The 21,809-nt window shown below is 39.5% G+C and overlaps 1 protein-coding gene across 1 annotated transcript in view; it reads right to left on the bottom strand.

Annotated features, from left to right (window-relative positions):
- Positions 1 to 270: 270 nt before the first annotated feature.
- Positions 271 to 21,809, bottom strand: part of ADGRG4 (adhesion G protein-coupled receptor G4) — a gene marked incomplete at both ends in the record, with an annotated part of 135,938 nt that continues 114,399 nt past the window's right edge. Inside the window, 3 exon segments of the mRNA XM_081081682.1 lie at positions 271 to 386; positions 19,416 to 19,583; positions 20,460 to 20,561. Coding sequence (XP_080937808.1) covers positions 271 to 386; positions 19,416 to 19,583; positions 20,460 to 20,561 — 386 coding nt within the window.

Genomic DNA, 21,809 nt, shown 5'->3' with positions numbered 1-21,809 from the left:
TCCAGAGAGTGGCAGAGGGAGGGGGTCACAGGCTGGTGAACCAGGGACCCAAAGGGGCTCATCTGGGCCCTCTTAATGCAAGAAAACACATTTTACCCCATCAGCACCAGAGCCTCCTTGACTGAATATTCAGTGATGTAGCATAATTGGCTTGGAGCTTGCACATATTGTAGGTTGAACACAGATGGCATTTCCTGCAATATCAAAAACACATTTAAAATATCTAAGTAATTTAAACTCTGTTCTTTAGTATAAAAGATTATCGGACATTCAAGGAAGGCTATGTGGTTCCATGTGGTTGAAGTCAGTAGAACTGGTGGGGACCAGGAAGGGGAAAAGAGATTTCATGTAAAAGATGTAGACATCCTGAATGAAGTCCATGGTACCTGGGAAGAAGAGAAGAGTAAGGGTTCTAGAAGCATTTCAGGACTGGAGAACAAATTGAATGTGGGTGACCAGACGTTGGAGAGAATTGACAATGGTTACTAGATTTGTAGTTTAGGTAATGGCATAGGCTGGGCAGAAAGACTGAAGATAATGAGTATGGATGTGAAGACATGTTTGAGTTTGAGTCATTTAGGTGCAGATGTTTAATAAAAAAAAGAAGAAGAGAAAAAAAAATTGGAAATATTGGACTGGAGTTCAGTAGATAGGTTTGGGCTGGAGATGCAGACCTGAATGTTATGCGCATATTATTGGTAACAAAAGCCAGAGAAGTGAATTATCTCTCTAAAAGAGAATACACAAAACAAGAAGAGAAGACTGAGGGGAGAACCCTGTGAAAAGCCAATAGGAGCCAGGATAGAATGGTGTCAAGGAAGCTGAGGGAGGACAAAGTTTCAGTATGGAGGGATTGTCAATAGTTTGGAATTCTACAAGAGGTTGAAGAGGATAAGGACTGAGAGGACATTATTAGATGGGTCAATTAATAGGTGCTTGGTGATTTTGGACATAGCAGTTTCAGTGGTACAGCGAAGGAAAGAGCTAGGTTGCATGGGAAGGAAGAATGACTGCAAAATGAGAAATGGGACTAAGAGGAATTTGGTGTTGGAAGAAAGAAGAATGGAGTAGTGATTTGAGGAGGAGACAGGTTCTGGGGAGGAATTTTAGTATGCTATAGGCTTGGGCATTGTGAGTAGAGAGAGACAGATTTGGGTAATGGGAAAAAGGGCATTAATGGAAGTAGGTCCCTGAGGTGGTGATGGAAAGATTCTCTTAGAAAGGAAGAAGACCTTTCCTTTGAAACATGAAGGAATTAACAAATAAACAAACATAATATAATATGGTGCTTTGGAAAACATCATTATTAATAGAAAATATTAGTGCCTAGAAAAATAACAAGGAAGAAAGATACAATCAGGCTTGGCTGTGTGAAAGAATAACCAATTTGAAACATTCATGTCAACTGCTCATCACTTCTGCCTAATTATCATATAGCACTCTATTGTGTATATCAATACATACTTGTCAGATTAACATCATTTTAAGCTTTATTTTATTTCACAGCTAAAATATCTTCTGTTCTGCTCAGTCTTTAACTTATAGCTTATGTAATATTGTTTGTTCACCATCTTAAAAAAGATTTTAGAAGGAGCATTGGTTTGAACAGAAGAAAAATTTCAGATGTCGGTTTACTTATTGCAACCTGCACCCTCTCCCCAGAACCCAATGCCATTGACATTTAACTTGGCAATTAGGGGATGAGAGAGAGAAAAACAATATATATATGCAAGAAAAAGAACGTGACTTTATGACCTTGTCACACTCAAGGCATGCTCAGTAATGGAGAAACTTGTCTCATTTAGAGAGAAGATTGTGTTTTTGACAGAAGCTTTTCCCCCTAGGCCTCTAGTAGATACATATAATTACTATACCAGGGAACACAAATGCAATGAAAACTAAGCAGATGTGTTCTTTGGAGGTCATCTTCTGAAATGTGGTTTGATATGCACTACAGCAAAACTTATTCTGAGATTTTTTTTTGTTCCCCCACACAATGACTCATCTGTTGGTCTAAGACATTAAAGTCTGTATTATTTTAAAATATATAAAAATTTGCTTTCAATTCTAGTATTCACAGTTTTAAAATAATCATTACAGTGTACTGAATGCCTACTATGTGATAGACATCTTGTGTGTACTATCTTAGTACTCAAAAAAATTTTTTATTGAATCTCTTTTAATTTTTTCAATAACGCTGAGAGAACCCTGTTTATAGAGAAGGGAGCTAAGGCTTCATCTGCCAGCTATCACTCTTTTTTTGTTGTTCCTATTCACATCAAACATCATTACAGAGTTGTCTCTACTCCCTATCTCCATTTTTCTTCTTGCCTCCACCACTCCATAATAGGATGGTCAGGGTAAGTTCTTGCCTCCACTACTCTATAAAACCTCTTCCAATTAAGTTACTGATAACTTCCACATTTCTAATACATGAGTCATTTCTCACTTATAATCTTCCTTGGCCCATCAGCAATATTTAAGTGGATCAGTCCCTCCTCCTTGATGCACTTCCTTCCCTTAGCTTTCAGGAAACCACACTGTCTTTATTTTCTTCCAACTTCACTGGTCACTATTTAGTCTCCTTTGCTGGTTGTGCCCCTTCTCTGATTTTTTAGTGCTGTGGGAGCTCAGGACTCAGTCTTTGGATCTCTTCTCTATTTCCACTCCTCAGATGGCCTCGTCTGATCACATGGTCACCTCTGTACCTATGACTGCCATTTTATACTTACAGCCCAAACTTCTCTCTTGAACTTCAGACTTGTGTATACAAGTTCAAATTCAACATCATCTCTATTAGCATTTCTTTTTTAAATTTTTTCTTATTTTTCAATTAGCATTGACATTCAAAATTAATCTCTATTAGAATTTCTAATAGACATCTCAATATTTCCAAAACACTGATTCTGGTCTTTCCCCACAATAATAAAGTAAGAAAAAAGGAAAACCTGCTTCAAACTATACCCTTCATCAGATGTAGGCATATCTCTATCCTTTTGGTTGTGCAAACCAAAAACCCTGAAATCATTCTTGACATTTTTCCTTTTCTCAATTACCATACCCAATCTCTCATGAAATCATGATGGATCCACCTTCAAAATATATTTACAAATTCAACCCTCCCTCACTCCCTCCACTGCTACATTCCTCTTCATTAATCTCAACAGGAATGCATCTGCTTACCACAGGTAGTCATGTAGCTAATTACCTTTCCACTTTGTTTAAATGTCACCTTTTCAATAAGATCTACCCTGACCACCCTATTTAATATTGCAACCTGCACCCTCTCCTCAGAACCCAATGCCAAAGTACTCTTCTCAACTTTTTCTTTAATCCATGACACTTACCACCTTATAACACATCATATGATTTGCTAATTTTTAATATATTTTATTGATTATGATATTACATATGTGTCCTTATCCCCACATTACCCCCTACCCCCCCCCCACCTCCCCGCTCATGCCCTAACTCCCCTGTTGTCTGTGTTCATTGGTTAGGCCTATATGCTTGCATATAAGTCCTTTGGTTGATCTTTCCCGGTTACCTCCACCCTCCCCTACCTTCCCTCCAAGGCCCGACAGTCCAATCAATGCCTCTCCGTCTCTGGATCAGTCCTTGTTCATCAGTTTATGTTGTTCATTATATTCCACAAATGAGTGAGATCATGTGGTATTTATCCTTCTCTTGACTGGCTTATTTCACTTAGCATAATGCTCTCCAGTTCCATCCATGCTGTGGCAAATGGTAAGAGTTCCTTTTTCTTCTTCCTCTTCTTAAAGAATATCTTTCAGCATTTCATATAATGCTGGTTTGGTGGTGATGAACTCCTTTAGCTTTTGCTTGTCTGTGAAGCTCTTTATCTGACCTTCAATCTGACCTATCATTCAGAAATGATAGCTTTGCTGGATAAAGTAATCTTGGTTGTAGGTTCTTGCTATTCATCACTTTGAATATTTCTTGCCACTCTCTTCTGGCCTGCATGGTTTCTGTTGAGAAATCAGCTAACAGTCGTGTGGGTACTCCCTTGTAGGTAACTGACTGTTTTTCTCTTGCTGCTTTTAAGATTCTCTCTTTGTCTTTTGCTCTTGGCATTTTAATTATGATGTGTCTTGGTGTGGTCCTCCTTGGATTCCTTTTGCTTGGGGTTCTCTGCACCTCCTGGACTTGTAAGTCTATTTCTTTCACCAGGTAGGAGAAGTTTTCTGTCATTATTTCTTCAAATAGGTTTTCAGTATCTTGCTCTCTCTCTTCTTCTGGCACACCTATAATTCTGATGTTGGTACGCTTGAAGTTATCCCAGAGGCTCCTTACACTATCTTCATATTTTTGGATTCTTTTTTCTTTTTGCGTCTTTGGTTGGGTATTTTTTGTTTCTTCGTATTTCAAATCTTTGACTTGATTCTTGGGATCCTCTTGTCTGCTGTTGGATCTCTGTATATTATTCTTTATTTCAGTCAGTGTATGCTTAATTTCTAGTTGGTCTTTTTTCATATCCTCCAGGGTCTCACTAAATTTATCGGTGGTTTCCATAAAATTCTTGAAAAACCTTATAAACGTGGTTTTGAACTCTATATCCAGTCATTTGCTTTCCTCCATTTCTGTCATTTGTGACCTGTTTCTTTGTCTCCGCATTTTTTATGCTTCCCTGTGTTGGTAGAGTGGTTTTGTGTGCTAGGTGTCCTATAGGGCCCAGTGGCTCAGCCTCCCCAGTTACCTGAGGTGGACACTCTTGGTGCACCCCCTTGTGGGCTTTGTGCACAGTCTTGTTGTAGTTATGCCTTGATTGTTGTAGGTATCACTGGGAGGAATTGACCAACAGGCCAATTGGCAGTGAGAATCAGCTGTGTCTGCAGTGGGAGAACTTCTGTGCTGAAGACATCCTTCAGGGGCCAGACTTGCTTCAATGGGGGCTTTGGTGCTCTCTGAGTCTGCCCCTGAGTGTGTCCTTTATGGATCTGAGGAGTTGTAATCTGGATGGTCCCACTCTGACCACTAGGTACACTGGCTCTTGGATCTAAGGAGGTGCTAATTTAGTCTCTGCCTGAGGTTACCCAGCAGGAGCTATGAAAAGATCTGCAGATTCCCCTTCCTTTTTTGAAGTTTGGAGGTGCCCAGATGAGGCCCAGCTGTGAAGCAATGCAAGCTGCTGTGGGGCCTTGGGCCTTCTCTTGGAAGTTCTGGGTCTGTCTGGCCCAGCTGTAGTTTGTTAGGTAGTTTTCAGGTTGCAAAGGGTCAGGGCATTCATATGCAAAAGCCTTTGCCGCAGCCTGGGTGGGGCGGGGTCTCAGGGAATCAACAGGGCGGAGCAAGCAGCTATGGCAGATTCTCAGCCCTGCCCTAAGGGGCCGGGCATCTCAGTGTCCCGGTAATTTAATTGCTGCAAGCACCTCTGAGGGAAAGCCACCCTTGAGTTCCGAGTTCTGCCCGCTGCCAGACAGTCTAGTTTCTCCCCATATGAGTCCTGGGTCCCCAGAGACTTCCTGGAACTGGAGTTCAGAGCTGTCGGGAGCTTGTGACTCCCTCCTGATTCAAAAAGACAGCCTCGTCCTCAGGTACCAGCCCCTTTCTGCGTGTGGCCGCTCGAGCCTCTGTACCTCTGCACTTTACTTCCATAGCTCCTGACTCTCAGTGTGCTTTTCTCTTTCCTTCTAGTTGTAGAATTTCCACTCAGCCAGCCTTCCTGTACTTCTGGATGATGTCCGTTTAGTCTTTTTGTTGTATTTGTGAAGTTGTTGTAGGAGGCAGCAATTTCGGTGTTTACCTATGCCTCCATCTTGGTTTCTCCTCATGATTTGCTTATTTATTATGCTAATTGTTTGTTCCTATCCCCCTACTAGAATGTCAGCTCCAAGCAGATAGGGATTTTCATCTGTTTTGTTCCTTACTATGTCCCCAAGCACCTAAAACAGTATCTTGCATATAGCAGGCCCCTAAATGTTTGTTGGATTGAATTAAAAGCTTAAATATCTTACCCAAAGTTGGTTGCACAGTAACAGGCATAGCATTCAAACTCCAGTCTCTAGGGTACTAAAGCCCATGCCCTTAACCACTCCATTCTACAGCTTCCCATCACAGCCTGAATCTCAACAGGGATGCCCTGAACCCTTCTTGAAAGCCAAGATAACAGTGCAATTTTGCTACAATTGAGCATGCAAAATGTCTTGATGATGACTGTCATAAATAATATTGATTTGAGGTCATGCAATATAGAATAAACTCAAGTTCAGCTTGTTGTAGGGGGAAGAGAGGCATAGGATAATATCAAACAATATCAAACATGTCACAGAACAGTATCATCCAGTATAAAGAGAAATTGCATGTTCACTTGCCTGGGTATATAAATGAGAGTGGTCAAGGCAGGCAACTGTTTTATTCAAATTGTGATACATTGTTGACATGTGGTAATAAGCATTTTGATAAACATTGCTATGCTTTCCTAGGCACTTTGAGGCATTGTTATAGTGCAGTAAAGACTATATTATTATTACTGATTTGTTTAGTAAACTTTTGAAATACCTTCAAGCATGCTGCCAAAATTTCTCATATTCAAAAGTGTGTCATAGATTTTAAAAAATAATTGAGAACCCTTGTAATCAGGTAAGTTTCACTGGTTTTAACCACTCTTCCCTTATGTAGGCAGGGCAGTACACCTTTTTCCTGCATATATTTTTAAATTAAAAATTATGAAGGAAGTAGAAACCATAGAATGGAGTTGAATTCATTTAAGATGCAAACAACAATAACAACAAAACAAATGAGAATTTTCAGAAGGAGTACTGGACCTTGGAGACCTGGGTCTAGTCTAAACTTTACAACTAACTGTGTGGCTTTAGACAGTTAGTTCTCATGGCTTCAGTTTCTTCATCTATAAAATAAGTGGTGAGATAACGGGCAGCCCTAGATGACCTGCACACTCTTCTCCAGCTCTGATCCTGTGTAACCCCAATATTCTGGGTTGTAGATAAAGATGTTGCTTGAAACAGTCTTCAAGAGTTTAAATAAAGTGTTTTGATTCACTTGTGTCTGGATTTAGTTAGTGTGTTAGGTGCAGAGGGTTGAGTTAATTGAACTCAGGTCCTAATGCACTTGTTATCTTTGACATCTTGTTTGGTTTCTTTATTCCCTATTACCCCCACATGTCATTCACATTCTCCTCCCACTCTCACTGGAAATCAGTCTCTTCTACTTAATGACTATATTTTTGTTTGTATGTGTTCTTATAAAATGTTTATTCTTTCCAGTGAAGGTCCTTTTAATTTTTCTAAATGGTGTTAATATATATTTCTATTTCTTGCTATTTCTCCTATTTCTCACCCAGCATTGCTGCTCTATGTACATATAATTCCTTGCTTATAATTGCTGAAAACTACTCCAGGATGTACGTCCATCCCATTTTGCCTCTTCACTATCTCAGTGATGAATGCCAGATTGCCTCCAACTCCCTGTCACCATAAATAATGCTGCAATAAGAAGCATTCCAATTTAGAAAAGAATTGTTGGTGAGGGTGCAAATAAGAAAGGGAGCAGCCTCTGAGCTGTCACTAGAATGATGCAGTGCTACTGTTAGGATCTCCTTTTCTCCTGCATTCTATAGAGTCTCCATTGATAGAATTAAATCCAAATGCTTCAGCTGGGGCAGTAATCACGATTTGGGCTTTTGTAATGCAAAATAATTACGTTAGTGGGTTTTCTTCACTGAATTGACTAGTTGGTTGAATCAGTTAACCAAGTTGGTCAGAGATTTTGACATTGTGTAGACCTCCCACCTCTACCCTCATTTTTAGGAGATGACCTCACACAATTCCCCCAAATGATGCTCACCATGGTCTTTGACTTCAAGCCTACACATTCTTTTGTTTCTCTACTCAGAGCTTCCTCCTGTTCTCCATAGCAGCTATTTTAAAGCATCTCCATCTCATCACTTCTCCCCTCACTCTCAGCAGGTTACATCACCTCCTACTTCATAGAGAAAATAGAAGCTATCAATTGAGAGCTCCCTTAAATTCCAATTACCAAATCTATATATTTGTCCACATACACAACCACCCTTTTTTCCTTCCTTCCTGTTACAGTGGAGTGCCCTGCCTTCTGTCTGAGAGGAATCGTTCCATCTGTGCTGTGAATTCCATCCTTGTTATATTGGCTAAATTGTACACTCCCCCCCACCCTCAACATTTCAACCCCCATACTTTTACTAGCTATTTCTCATCACCATGTAAATGTGTTCAAGTCTTTCTAATTTTAATACTCTATTTTAAAAATTTCTCTCAAACTTAATCCCTTCTAGTGACCCTTATCTCCACCAACCAACTCCTGCAACTTAGCAACTAAATTTACTGAAAGTGGCCCCACTATACACTCAACCTCCTGGATCTCACCAAAATTTCTTTGTCATTAAATCCAAAAGACCTTTTTTTTCCCCCTTATATGCCATCCTCACCAGCATTTGTTACTATTGAGCACTTTGTCCATTATGAACCTCTTTTTCCTGGCTTGCATGACACCTCGTACTCCTGATTTTATTCCTATCTCTCTAGTCATTCCATCAAGGTGTCCTTTGCAGGCTGATCCATTTGTGTCTGCCTCGGTGTTCCTCATTTCTGGACCTACTTGCCTCCATTATTCCACTATATTGTCCCTTTGTAATCCCATTCATTCCTATAGTGGCTTTGATTGCTATGCATATCCTAAAATCTCTAGCTCCATTCCTAACCATTCCCTTCTGCCCCACACCTATATATCCAACTCCCTTCTAGACATCTTCACCTGAATGTACCCCAGGAATATCAAAATAAAATGCCCAAGACTGAATTTATCATCTTTCTCAACAATCTTCCTCTGATCACTTCCACTGTTACTGTCTGTGAGTGAATGTCATCATCAGCCATTTGATTTTCCAAGTCAGGGAAACTTGTAACACTGTGCATATTTGTATCATTTATTAATATTTTAAATTACAAAGGTATTGGTGCTAATTATATTAATTAATATAATATAATTATACCTAAGTATCCTATATAATAAAAGGCTAATATGCAAATTAACCGAACAGCAGAATGACCAGTCACTATAATGTGCACTGACCACCAGAGGGCAGACACTCAATGAAAGAGCCGCACCCTGGTGGTCAGTGTGCTCCCACGGCAGGGGGAGGGGAGGTCCCACTCAGCCAGAAGCCAGGCTCATAGCTGACGAGCGCAGAGGCAGTGGCAGGAGTGGGACTAAGCCGTCAGTCGGACATCCCCCGAGGGCTCCCAGACTGCAAGAGGGCACAGGCTGGGCTGAGGGACCACTCCTCCTCCGCCTCCGAGTGCACAAATTTTGTGCACTGGGCCTCTAGTATAAAATAAAAGTGAAAGCCCCATCTAATCAGAGGTATTAACAAGGAGGTGCGGATCCTTATAGACATTTTTGGGTGCATATTTATGGATGTGTATACACATAAAAAGTTTTGTTTTTACACATATTTTATCATACTATATGTACTGTTCTGCAACTTGCTTTTTAGCATAAAATATATTGTGGATATCTTTATGCTATTAATAATATTGATATAACTTATTGTTTTTATTGGCTGCATATTACCAACATTTATTTAACTGTTATGTTACTGGTAGAATTTACTTCCAGTTCTCACTATTCCAGGGTTGCAATAAATAATGTTGTCCATACATCTTTGCATATATACCTAGGAGTGGAATTGCTGGGTAATAGAGTATGTTTAATTTTTTATTAGACACTACAAAACAGTTTTCCATAGTGGCTATACCTGTTTGACTTCCTACCAGTTGTGTAAATTGGAACCACCAATAATGATTCATGAAAGTGTCACACATTGTGTTGTTATTGCCTATTTAACTTTCTGTCTCCTCAGGGAATTATGTCTGTCTTGTTCAGTACCTCAAACATACTGGATACTCAGTAAGTATTTGTGTAATTAGAATCATAATTAAGTGGCTACTCTTTATTATGCCTAAAGGTCTCTACCACACAATTTAAAGAGTTAACATATGTTACCAAGGACAAATCATTATAGGCATGGAAGTTTTATTACCCAAAGGACATTCCCAGTTTGTTATGGGTGGAACTATATCTTATTCATTGTTGTATTCTATATGGCATAGGACTGGGCACAGAGGAAGCACCTGTAATAATCAGCATGCTATATTTGGTTAGGTAACAGATAAATAGAATGTTAAACCTTCCTGAAACCTTTACTTACCCACATTTCTTGACTCAGATTGAAAGAAGGCAGAGAGGGAGCCTCTTCTACCACTCACTACCTGCACAGCCACGAGCCCCAATACTGGGAAATATTCCTCTAACCTTAAGCCCATGATCTGATTTTCTTTTAACCTATACAAGACTATTTACTGCAGCATATATTTAAAACTAGAGGCCCAGTGCACAAAAATTCATCTACTCTGGGGGGGGGGGTCCCCCAGGGGATGTCCACCTGCCAGCTTAGGCCCACTCCCTGGGGGGGATGGAGCCTAAGCAGGCAGTCAGACATCCCTCTGGCAGCCTGGGAGCCCTCAGGGGATGTTCAACTGACAGCTTAGGCCCCTGGGAGAGTGGGCCTAAGCCACAGTCAGACATCCTTAGCACTGCTAAGGAGGTGGGAGAGGCTCCTGCCACCGCCGCTGTGCTGGCAGCTGTCTGCCCAGCTTCTGGTTGAGTGGAGCTCCCCCTATGGGAGCGCACTGACCACCAGGGGGCAGTTTCTGCATTGAGGGTCTGCACTCACCCTGGTGGTCAGTGCATGCCATAGCAACCAGTTGTTCCCTGTGGTTCCACCCTTAGGGTCAATTTGCATATTACCCTTTTATTATATAGGATAACAAAAGTTTGAAAACTGTTAAAAAAGTTATAGTATAGCCAAACAATAGAATACAGTGTAGCCTTTTAGAAAAAGAAGAAGCTCCTTATGTCCTGACATATTGCTAAATATAAAACAACAAAAATTAAAAAGTCAAGGTGTAGAAGAGTATGTAAATTACACTACCATTTGAGATTAATAAAGGGGGGGGGGGAGACTGGAAAGAATATTTTCTGGATGGAAGATACCTACAATCTAACCTAGCTCACTCTCAGCCTTCATAGCCTGAATTCTGGTGTCCACTAAAAGATCCAGATGATGCCAGCTGGTGAAGTTTGCTCCACTATAAAGCATAACCTTATGTCTCAACCCTTGAAAGGGCTAGTATTTGAAGATTTATGGAGCCTGTGACACTAGGTCTTTATTCTATGCCTGTAACTGCCTCTAAAGTTTTTTATTCCTCTGAGAATTTGTGGACTGAGGATTTTAAAAAATATGTATTTGTATTGATTTCAGAGAGGGAGAGGGAGAGAGAGATGGAAACATCAATGATGAGAGAGAATCACCGATAGGCTGCCTCCTGCACACCCCCTACTGGCGATCACGCCTGAAACCCAGGCATGTGCCCTTGACCTGAATGGAATCCGGGATCTGTCAGTTCGCAGGCCAACGCTCTATTCACTGAGCCAAACCAGCTAAGGCTGAGGATTTTTTTTTTAATCTTTCTTACATGAACTAGGCCTTAATCAAAATTCACTGCAACTCAGATTCATTTCCATTTCTAGTACCATCACTGCCCACAACCAGCATGATGGATGAGCTGGCTAACATTTTGAAAGTAACAATTTATCTATTTATCCATCATCTATCTATCTATCTATCTATCTATCTATCTATCTATCTATCTATCTATCCACCTATCTAACATGTCCCCTGATTTGCATGTTTTCACCCTATTAATGTAGTGTAATCTTCAGTCTTGCCTCCCTTCACATCTAAGCGACATGGGTTATAAACAAAAATCCTCAACTTTGTTCCCATGTTGAATACTAGGTTAACATAAGTAAATCTTGGAAACTTGGGAATTTGTCAGTCCCAACTTTCTGTTTAACTTACATAATCATTTGAATAAAAGTGCATATATTAAGGTAACATCTATAGTTTTTTATACATTAAGATGACATTTTTTTTCAATATTTAAAGTTACCACTTACTATTGAATTCTTTTGAATTTTTTAAAATAGTCACACCAGAGTCCTCCAACGCAGGACCCTGAATGTCATATACTTCCCCCTTTTCCATGGATCTCACTTGTGAATATCACCATGCTTTTTGCATAGTAAAAGGGAGAATATAAGTAGCATTCTTCCTAGTTTTCTTCTTAGACAATTGTGCTCTCCCTAATCAGAGCTGAAGGGTTCTAGAAACAGGGATCAAAATACATTTTAAGGTATTTGGGGGAACTCTTAGAAAGCTGTATGGTGAATCACCTTCACAAAAGTATGTAATCAGTTATGAACTCCTTTGGAGAGATGTGACAACACCATAGACAATTAAGATCATTTCATATATTGCTTTTCCTTAGAGTGAGGTCAACTGATGTACCCATGATTTCTAAAAATCACATTTCTAATAATTCTCTATAATTCTTATCTTGAGCTCTTCAGCTCTCTCAAAATATCCTGTTATACCTTAGCCTTTAAAAATAAGTGAATACATAACTTAGACAGCATGTGGGCTTGGGGAGATACCTCTTCTTCTAAGCATTATTGTACCCTTATTAAACATGGATGTTAATAAATTAGACATTCATTCAATCAAAATATATTCAGTTCTATATTGTATGTAGTGGGCATATGTGGGTTTTCCCCACCTACTCATCCATTCCTAACATCACCATAATTTCTTTTTTCATGATTATTTATTTTCCAGTGTTGATATTATTGGTGGAATGATAAATCCAAGCTTTTGTCTTACCACTATTAAAACCAAGGAGCTCCTGAAGATGTGGCTTTCTTCTGCCACATCCTTCTTCTCACTGCTCAGTGCAGCACACAATTTAAGCTCAGCCTAACAGAAGCAGTTTCATGAGACTCTGAATATTAATCTGGTAACATGAGGCTACAAGAAATTACAGTTTATTCTACCTAATAGTAATGCCCTCACAAGAAGATTCAATAAGACAAGCAATAACAAGTGTTGGAGAGGTTGTGGAAAAAAAGGGAACCCTCATTCACTGCTGGTGGGAATGTAGACTGGTACAACCACTATGGAAATCAGTCTAGCAATTCCTCAAAAAATTAAAGATAGAGCTATCATATGACCCAACAACCCCATTCCTGGGTATATACCTGAAAAACTCGAAATCATTTATACACAAAGATATATGCACCCCTATGTTCATTGCAGCATTACTCACGGTGGCCAAGACATGGAAACAGCCGAAGTGCCCTGTGATAGAGGACTGGATAAAGAAAATGTGGTACATATACACAATGGAATACTACTCAGCCATACTAAAGGATGAAATAGTGCCATTTGCAACAACATGGATGGACCTTGAGAAGATTATGCTAAGTGAAATAAGTCAGACAGAAAAAGCTAAGAACCATATGATTTCACACATATGTGGGATATAAAACTAAAACCTATGAACACAAACAGCAGTGTGGTCATTGCCAGAGGGAGGGATGTAGGGGAAGAAAGGGGTTCCAGTATGAGGTGACAGGAGAAGATTTGACTTTGGGTGGTGGGCACATGGTGCTATATACAGATTTTGTAACTTAGTAACCCACACATGAATGAAACCTATATGTTCATGTTGACTAATGTCACCTCAATAAAATTTTTTTAAAAAAGAAGATTCTCTGCTAGGAGACTACCCCTGTGGTTTATGATTTGTAGACCTGTATCTGTTTTCAAGCCCTGTCCTTTAACTTTCCCATAAATTTCTTGAGTTCTCAAAACCCTTTCAACCATTTTTCTTTTCTTTAGGTAATCAGAACTAACAATACTGTCAGGTCAAAGACATTTGGTTTCTGTTCTGGCAACCAAAGCACCTTGACTGAAACATTGTGCTTGGCACTGACAATATGGCAGTCAACAAGACAGATGGAGCTTAAATATTAGTGGGAAACAGGTTTACTCCACACTAATATAAGAAACTCTATATTAAGAAAAGTCAGCCATTGCTTTCATATAACTCATGTACTTTAGACTATTCATTTATTTATTCATGCACACAACAAATGTTTATGACATGCCTACAAGGTGCTAGACATTATCAATATGAATTTAATCCATTTTATTTGTTTTGCCTAATCAATAGAGTTATAACTAGGTCCTTCCTCCATTGCTCCAAGCTCCTTGTGTCCCCTAAATTCTTTAAAGTCAGGACCAGAAACATACCCATTAACCATAGGCCTGAGGTATTGAGGTTATAATAAGCCTTACTTCCTTTTACCCTTTCACTCTACAACCTTCCCATATCTCTGGGTACAGGGAAGGGAGGCCATCACAGATGATCATTGTCATCTTTGGGACTTCTGAAAAAACAGTAAGGATTAGGGTCTTGGGCAGGAGCATCCTTAAACTTGTCCCAGAGAGAGTTTAGTACTAGTCAGTGTTTCCAGCTTGCCCACAGTAAACCAGAGCACAGCAGAGAATAAATAGTTAGAGCCAGTGCCCTGAAAGCTCCAAGGGGCTTTGTAACTTTGTTGATTTAGTAATGAGGATTTGCTTGTGGCATTGAGAAATGGAGTCCTGCCTTACCCAAGCTGTCCCCCAAAAACTTGGAATACCCTACCCTCAGTCCTGACTAAGTACTGCAACATTTATTGCTGGTGAAGCACTTCTCTTGCACCAAATCCTTGTTTTACTCATTCACTATTCCAATGTGTATATCTGGTCTCCCCATGTAAACAGTAAGTTGCTGGGAGTAATAGCATAAGTATGACATATCTGAATCTTTCTCTTCATGTCAGGGCTCAATGAATGCTTGGGAGTTGATTCTTCATTGAAAGTAGCTCAAAGGTTCTAGGGTCTCTTTTCCATAGTCATTTGAGTCTGTCTTCACACAATTGTCAGCCATTTTGTGGGTCTAGGAAGAGCAAACCAACGGATGCCTGAAAGATGTTTAATCAGTGTTTCCCTACAATTTCAAACTGTCACCTAATTTGTGATAAACCCATGTTTTACTAATTAGCAGGAGGAGTCATGACAGGAATCATGAACTTTTCTATAAAATTGAATTTCTATTCTTGACAGCATGTCAGGTCATTAGAGACAGGCTGTACGTTCATCACTCCAGCAGGAGCAGAACAGTCATAATCCTATTACTCTGAAAATAAATGTAATCAAGGGCATTTTCACAGCCAAAAATGATCCCCCAAATCAAAGCACATGCAGAGGTATATATTTGTAGATTTGTTAATTATACCCAAGTCTTGTCCCTAAATCTGTTTTTGAATGAAGGTGACAATATTGTCAGTTCAAAGACATTTTTAACATTTGAGATATTTTGTTCATCATTTATGTTAGTTCTTATTCACTCACTGGCTCATCTTCCCCTACAAAAAAAGTACACAGAGCCCTATGTGGAACAAAGTATGTGGGATTTCATCAGAGCAAAATTTCATAGGTAAGGGGATTGACTCAGGCAGATAATCAGGGGCCTATAAGTCTACCTACATTTTTATGTTTATGGGATGGCAGAGAGGGCAAAGAAGAATGTAAGAACTTTATGCCAGTGACAGGTACCAGTGTTCCAGGCTATTTAATAGTCAATGGCAAAAAGGATCCAATATGGTACCTTTCATAGGGCAGACATGTTGGGTGAGGCCATGAAGGGGTGAGAGGTGGGTGGGGTTGGAAAGGGAAAGGAGATAAAATATTGTGTTTCAGCCTGGCTGGCATGGCTCAGTGGTTGAGCATCAACCTATGAACTAGGAGATCATGGTCCGATCCCCGGTCAAGGCACATGCCTGGGTTGCAGTGCTCAATCCCTAGTATGGGGTGTGCAGGGAGGCAAACCATCAGTGACTCTTTCATCATTGATGTTTCTATCTCTTTCTCCTTCCTTCCTCTCTGAAATAAACAAAAATATATTTTAAAAAATAAGTAAATAAAAGTATTGTGTTTCACTATGCTAGAAAATTCATAGACATCATTTTTATTTAAGCCTCACTTTAGCTCAAGGATGAGTATACTATTATTATTACTTCCCCCAAGTCTCCCATCTAGGAATCTGTCACATTTTTGTCAAGAGCTAGGATTTGAATCCAACCCATCTCTGTTGTCTCCACAGCTCACTGCACCATACATACTCACAAAGGTAATGGGAGACTAGATGTATGATACTGAAGCCCAAGGGTTTATCTTTTTTTCTCATTTGAAGGGCCCAATGGTCTTTATTTTTGTATGTATACATTTATTTATTGCTTGAAGAGGTAACATATTCTCTCAGTACAAGATTTGAAAGATATGAAAAGGTATAGGGTGAAAAGTAAATCTCCCTTTCGTTCCTGCCTCCGGATACCCTGTTACTCTTCCTGAAGGAAACAACTGATAGCAGTTACTTGTGTATCCTTTCAGAACATGAATGCAAGCAGCCTCCCTGGCTGGGAAGCTTTGGTGGCAATATTTGGAATGGGATTAAGAAGGCCAGCTATCATGCTAGTGTAAAACAGGCACAATTATCTTCAATGCTCACTCTGTTGCCTTTGGGTGACTCTTCTGGTCTCTATCCCCTTACTTTCCTGCTTACCTTGATCTGTCCTTCCCTCCCTAGAGAGAAACTCCAGCTTCAGACAGTTCCTGTCCTGTTCCATTCCTCAGAACCCTGCTTGCTGTTGCCTCACGAGCTGCCATGACTGAGAAATTTATCCCCACTAGAGAATTCATGGGTGTCTGTGGATTGATGAGCTACCCTTTTCATAGAACATGTTTCCACTTTAGCAGGAGTGTTCAATCAAAAGAGTGACTTGAATAATGGGGATTTCAGGTGCTTTGTCATGAGAGAACAACAGGATAGTGAGATTTTGTTTGTTTGTTTTTCCCAAAATGTACAATCTTGTGGCTCTTCCCATCTACTTCCTCTGTGGTGTCAGGTCAACTGGATATTCAGAAACTTTGGCTACCTGAAATTGATTCGCAAGCAGTAAGAACCCTGATCTGAATTTCTTTTTTTCTTTCAAGAGTATGTGGACACTCAGAGTTTTTGAAATAAAATCTCTAATGCTAAATAGACAGTTCTCCCTTAGTATATAATAACTATATACTCAAATATTATCTAAAAAGAAAGAAACCACTGTAACAATAAATAGGATAATTATTCTGACTTTAATATTCACTAAATGCTATCTCATTCTGCTCCTTCCAAAATAATATTTAGAATATGAAGTTGGAGCAGATGGCTTCACAAATTCAACATTTTCTCTAATCTGGGGGTGGGGAGAGTAATGTATTTCTGCTGGGATTTATTGAAGGAATCTTTGTTTATGAATGGAATTCATTTTGATTTCCACAGGTAATATTCTTCTCACACAATTAGGCACAACATCACAACTCAAGGGAGAGCAACAGTAGGAATCTTCGTCGTAGTTATCTGTATTAACAACAACAAAAAAACACAACAACATTTTTTTGTTAAAAATTTGAACAAAGTCCTCGTGACATTGGGGACTTTGCATATAGTAAAAGTGTAAGAAATTTTATCTAATGTAGAAATAAATATAGGAATTAGAAAGGAAGTGAAAGTTGTGGTGCTTTCCTTGGATAGTTTAATATAAATCCAGGGTGAATTAATTCATCTCGACAACACTGCTTAGGCAATTACAACTGCATATGTTCTTCATGCATTGTGAAAAACAAGCTGTGTTATTCACAGTAACTTTAACCTAGGGGGGGATATGTACAGACAAACCTCAGAGGCCTTCAGAAAATTCAACATAAAATGATAACACACATACCTATACCCTTCCATGAATTTAATATTCTTTCTCTAAAGGTTTAGTTCTTAGCCTGAGAGTGCCTACTGGCACAGAAAACACAATTTTTCATTCTGTGCTGATAGAATCAAGTTTCTGGCTGCCACAGTCTGATGGTAGCATTCAGATTGCAGTTTTAGAACCTGAGCCAAAGAGACTGGACTACCTGCCGCACTGGCTGAGTTACTTGTTCGGGTGCCTTAGTTCTCTGAATCTATTGCTTGGTACAACATTAAAATCCTGGATATGGGATATGTTAGTGCTCCCCATAAGAAAAATGTGTACAGTTGTTTGGTATATTTGCTAATGAAACAATATCCCACAGGGACAGCAGGGAAGCCAATACTAACCAACCCCTTTGCAAAAATGATTTTACCCAGTCAACTCCAACTATTATCTACTAAAGAGCTTCCATAACCCCTGCTTTCTATATGCCATAGATCTCCAGTGCCTCCATATGAGCATCACAGTATATCTACAAGCTAGCTGGCCAGAGATTGATGAACTCTTGTGGGCAAGGAAAAAGTTTTTTATATGCATCAATATTTCCATACAGAAATGGAGACTGAGACTCTGTACACTAGACCAATTGGTTAAAATGGAAAATAGTGCTGCCTCACACAGTCTTGTATTGAAGATAGAGAGACTGCAGCTCTGAAAGTAATATGCCCAAGGTGACAGAGTTAGTGACAGAGCTGGAACTTGAGCCAAAGCTTTCTGACTCCTAGTTTGATGCTTAAATAAACAACCCACCATGCTGATTCCAGATTGGCTACAGCAATTGGAACTAAATTGTTATATGGAACCAACATAATGAAAAATATAAGTAGAAAAAGCAGTTCTACAGCCAGCACTGGGAAGGTGGGAATACAATTACAGCCAGGCCACCAATGGTGTTCTGTGATTGGAGTATACTTTGGTCTTTAAGAAAGCAACCAGAGGCCACTGCACCATCATCCAGCTGAAAACACAGAACATAAAGTCATCACAACATCAACTTGAGCTCTTAAGTTCTTGCTCACTTTGCCTTTAGACCTATTTTTTCCTTATATTTTCCTTTCCAACACACATCTCCACTTCAATATCTGTCTCTGTACCTAGACATTTGACTTCCTGTGGAAGAAGGTGAGCATCTAAGAGCATTGTACAGCTCAGTGGGTATTCTTGGTAGAATGTGGTGAACACTAGCTTGAGATCCAGGACACCCAAGTCCTGGAACCAGTTCTCTCTATTGATAGGCTGAGTGACTGTCCATAAGGCAGTTTTATTTTCCTGCTTAAGGTTCCTCACCTGTAAACTGAGAGGATTGCACTAGACAATGTCTACATTTTTTTCTGCTTTTAGTAATCTATAACAATTTTTTTATATTACCCATAGCTTTTTTTTAAATTTTCAGTCCCTTCTCTCTGCTATTAGTCTAATAATAACCCACCAGATTTGTACATACAAAGTGCTTCTATATACACTTTCTCAGCCAGCTCATGTATATACGTGTACCTGTACTTTTAGTTTTGAGGAAGAAGTATATCTCAAGACCACATATCTGGCCTCATATTAATTCAATATTTCTTAAATATAAGTATAGGCAACAGAGCCATTTCTCTTACCACTTGGGAAGCTTATTTGTGAAGGAGTGCCTTGTGAAGAGCCTAAAGATTTGAAAGTAGAACTACTTGTCGTTGACTTGAGGGATGGTGTCAACAATTTGTGCTTGAAGGTTTTCTTCAATCTTTCCTGTTTATATCCAACATTTAGCTCATATCTGCTGCTCCCATCTGAAATGACAATAAAAATCTTAAAAACATAAAACTCATCAAATTCTATACTTTAGATGGGTAAATTATACCTCAAAATCATGTTTAAGTAATCTAAAGTCCAATGTACAGAGTGTTTGTTCTGAGTACCTCAAGTAGTCAGATTTTTCATGATATTATAAAAAGTTTCAATTGTAATATATGGTACAGGCAGAGCCAATTCACCTACCCAGGATACTTGCTTTTCCTAGAGTCTGGCACAATGATTAGCAGGTGACTGATATGCCCAGAATAATGGAGTAGAATCTTTGAGTTCAAGCACTGCTTTCCCTAAAGGAGCTTCGCATTGAGATTGAGAGAAGCTGCCTGAATTGGATGGAAGAGCCTTTTTATACATAGAAAATCAGTTTGCCTGGACTGGAGATATTCCCGAAGGCTTCATCAGAGTCCACTACATCTCCTACTGTGCAGGAAGGGCCATCGGTACATTAAGGAAGCCCACTAGCCAGGCGTCTTAGGGATGTTGACAAGTTCTCCACCTAACCATCACTCGTTGCTTCCCACATTCACTCAACTCAGTGTTGGCTATGGGCCAGAAAGCCCCTGTGACAAAGTGCCTGGAACACAGTAGACAATCAATGTTCTCTTAAACGAATCAAGACTCAGGTCAAAAGCAATCCAAGGAATCTGGGCCAAAAGAGAATCTTCACTAAGTAAAAATCACATCTTTAACCTGACTTCATTAATCTCAGCACAGAAGTACAAATTATTTTCATGACACGGAAACAGCCTCCATTTTTATGCTAATGCTTCATGAACTCAGTAAGGAGACAAGTTAATCTGATTAGTTTTATAAAACCTATACAATTCAAAAAATTGCCCAGACTGGCATCTTACCAGAAAAGTTATCCAATTGCAACCGCCTGCAACAGAGGTGAGTCCGCCACTGCTCCCGCACACTCTCCTTCATCACACAGTGGAACACAAAAATGAGGAATCCTATGACAAGAGAAGGTCAATCTTTTTCAGCTTCTTTCAATAGCTGTCACCAATGCCCAGAGTCAGGCCTATTCTTCTCACCATAAATACTAAGGAATCACAGGGTCATCATTGGCTTTCTGAGCTCATTCATGTTTCTATAGCCTCCCTGCCAAAGGCAGTGATGGCAAGAAGACCTGTGTCAAGATTTCATGTCAACCAGTGTTTTCCCTGGGCTGCTATCCCTCCTAGCGCTTGAGAGATCAGGTCTGCAATGATAACCAGCCTCTGAAATTACTTTCAATGATCACCACACCCTGACAGCCCTGTGGAGAGACCCACATGTGAGAAACTAAAGCTTCTAGTCCACGGCCATGTGTGAAGATTCTCTACACCCTGGCTGACAGATTGACCAACTTTGTAAAAGTTCCTGGGCCAGAGCTCCCCAGCTAAGCTTCTCCTGAATTCCTTATCTTCAGAAACTGTATGTTTGTTCTTTTAGGCTGCTAAAATTAGGGGGTAAATTTGTTACACACACAATAAATAACAAATGCACACTCTTTTGCACAATTGCATTGTGTGGAAACCATAAATTTGTTGTCCTAATTTTCCACTGCCAGCCCTTATTTTGCCCTTCAAGTGGCATATGAGTGCTGAAGGTATCTACCAGCAAGATTGGTCATTTCTCATCCCACACTCTGAAATATCTCCTTGGGAGATAAAAGTGGGATGTAAGATGACCCTAATTAAAATGCCCTGGAGAGCCAATTGTATTTCCTAATGTTTGGGGGGTGTAATAGGAAGAAATAACTTGTCAGCAGCCTGACTTTTATTTATGGTACATGCTAAAAATTCTTTTTATTCATAAAACCTTTTCAAATGCTTCAAACTGAAACTCATCTGTACCATTTCTGAATTCTCATAGCACTTTGTTATAATATTTGCTATGTTTGGTTATATTATTCTCCATGTATTATTAATCTCTCTACCTAGCTGTAATATCTTTGAGGGCTGAAGTATCTTTCATTTTCATCTTTACATCACTTATTTCTTTTCCTCTAGTGCTATGTGTAGCAGCTCAATAGATGCTTGTTGACTTGAACCTCAAGGCACTTGATACACAAATTCTCACAGCCTTCTGCAATCTTAATAATAGCTTCTTGGGCCTCAAAATATTTATTTTTTCCCAAGTGCAGTTTGAAAACTTTTGTTCACTTCAGCTAGGGTATTAGTGGGAGTAAAGAATCTTGATTGAGTCAGGTGAGAGTC

Source organism: Myotis nattereri (genome assembly GCF_964212035.1).
Source record: "Myotis nattereri genome assembly, chromosome: X".
NCBI lineage: Eukaryota > Metazoa > Chordata > Mammalia > Chiroptera > Vespertilionidae > Myotis > Myotis nattereri.
The sequence above is the reverse complement of the archived record's forward strand: the minus strand, read 5'-3'. Positions and strand labels throughout refer to the sequence as shown.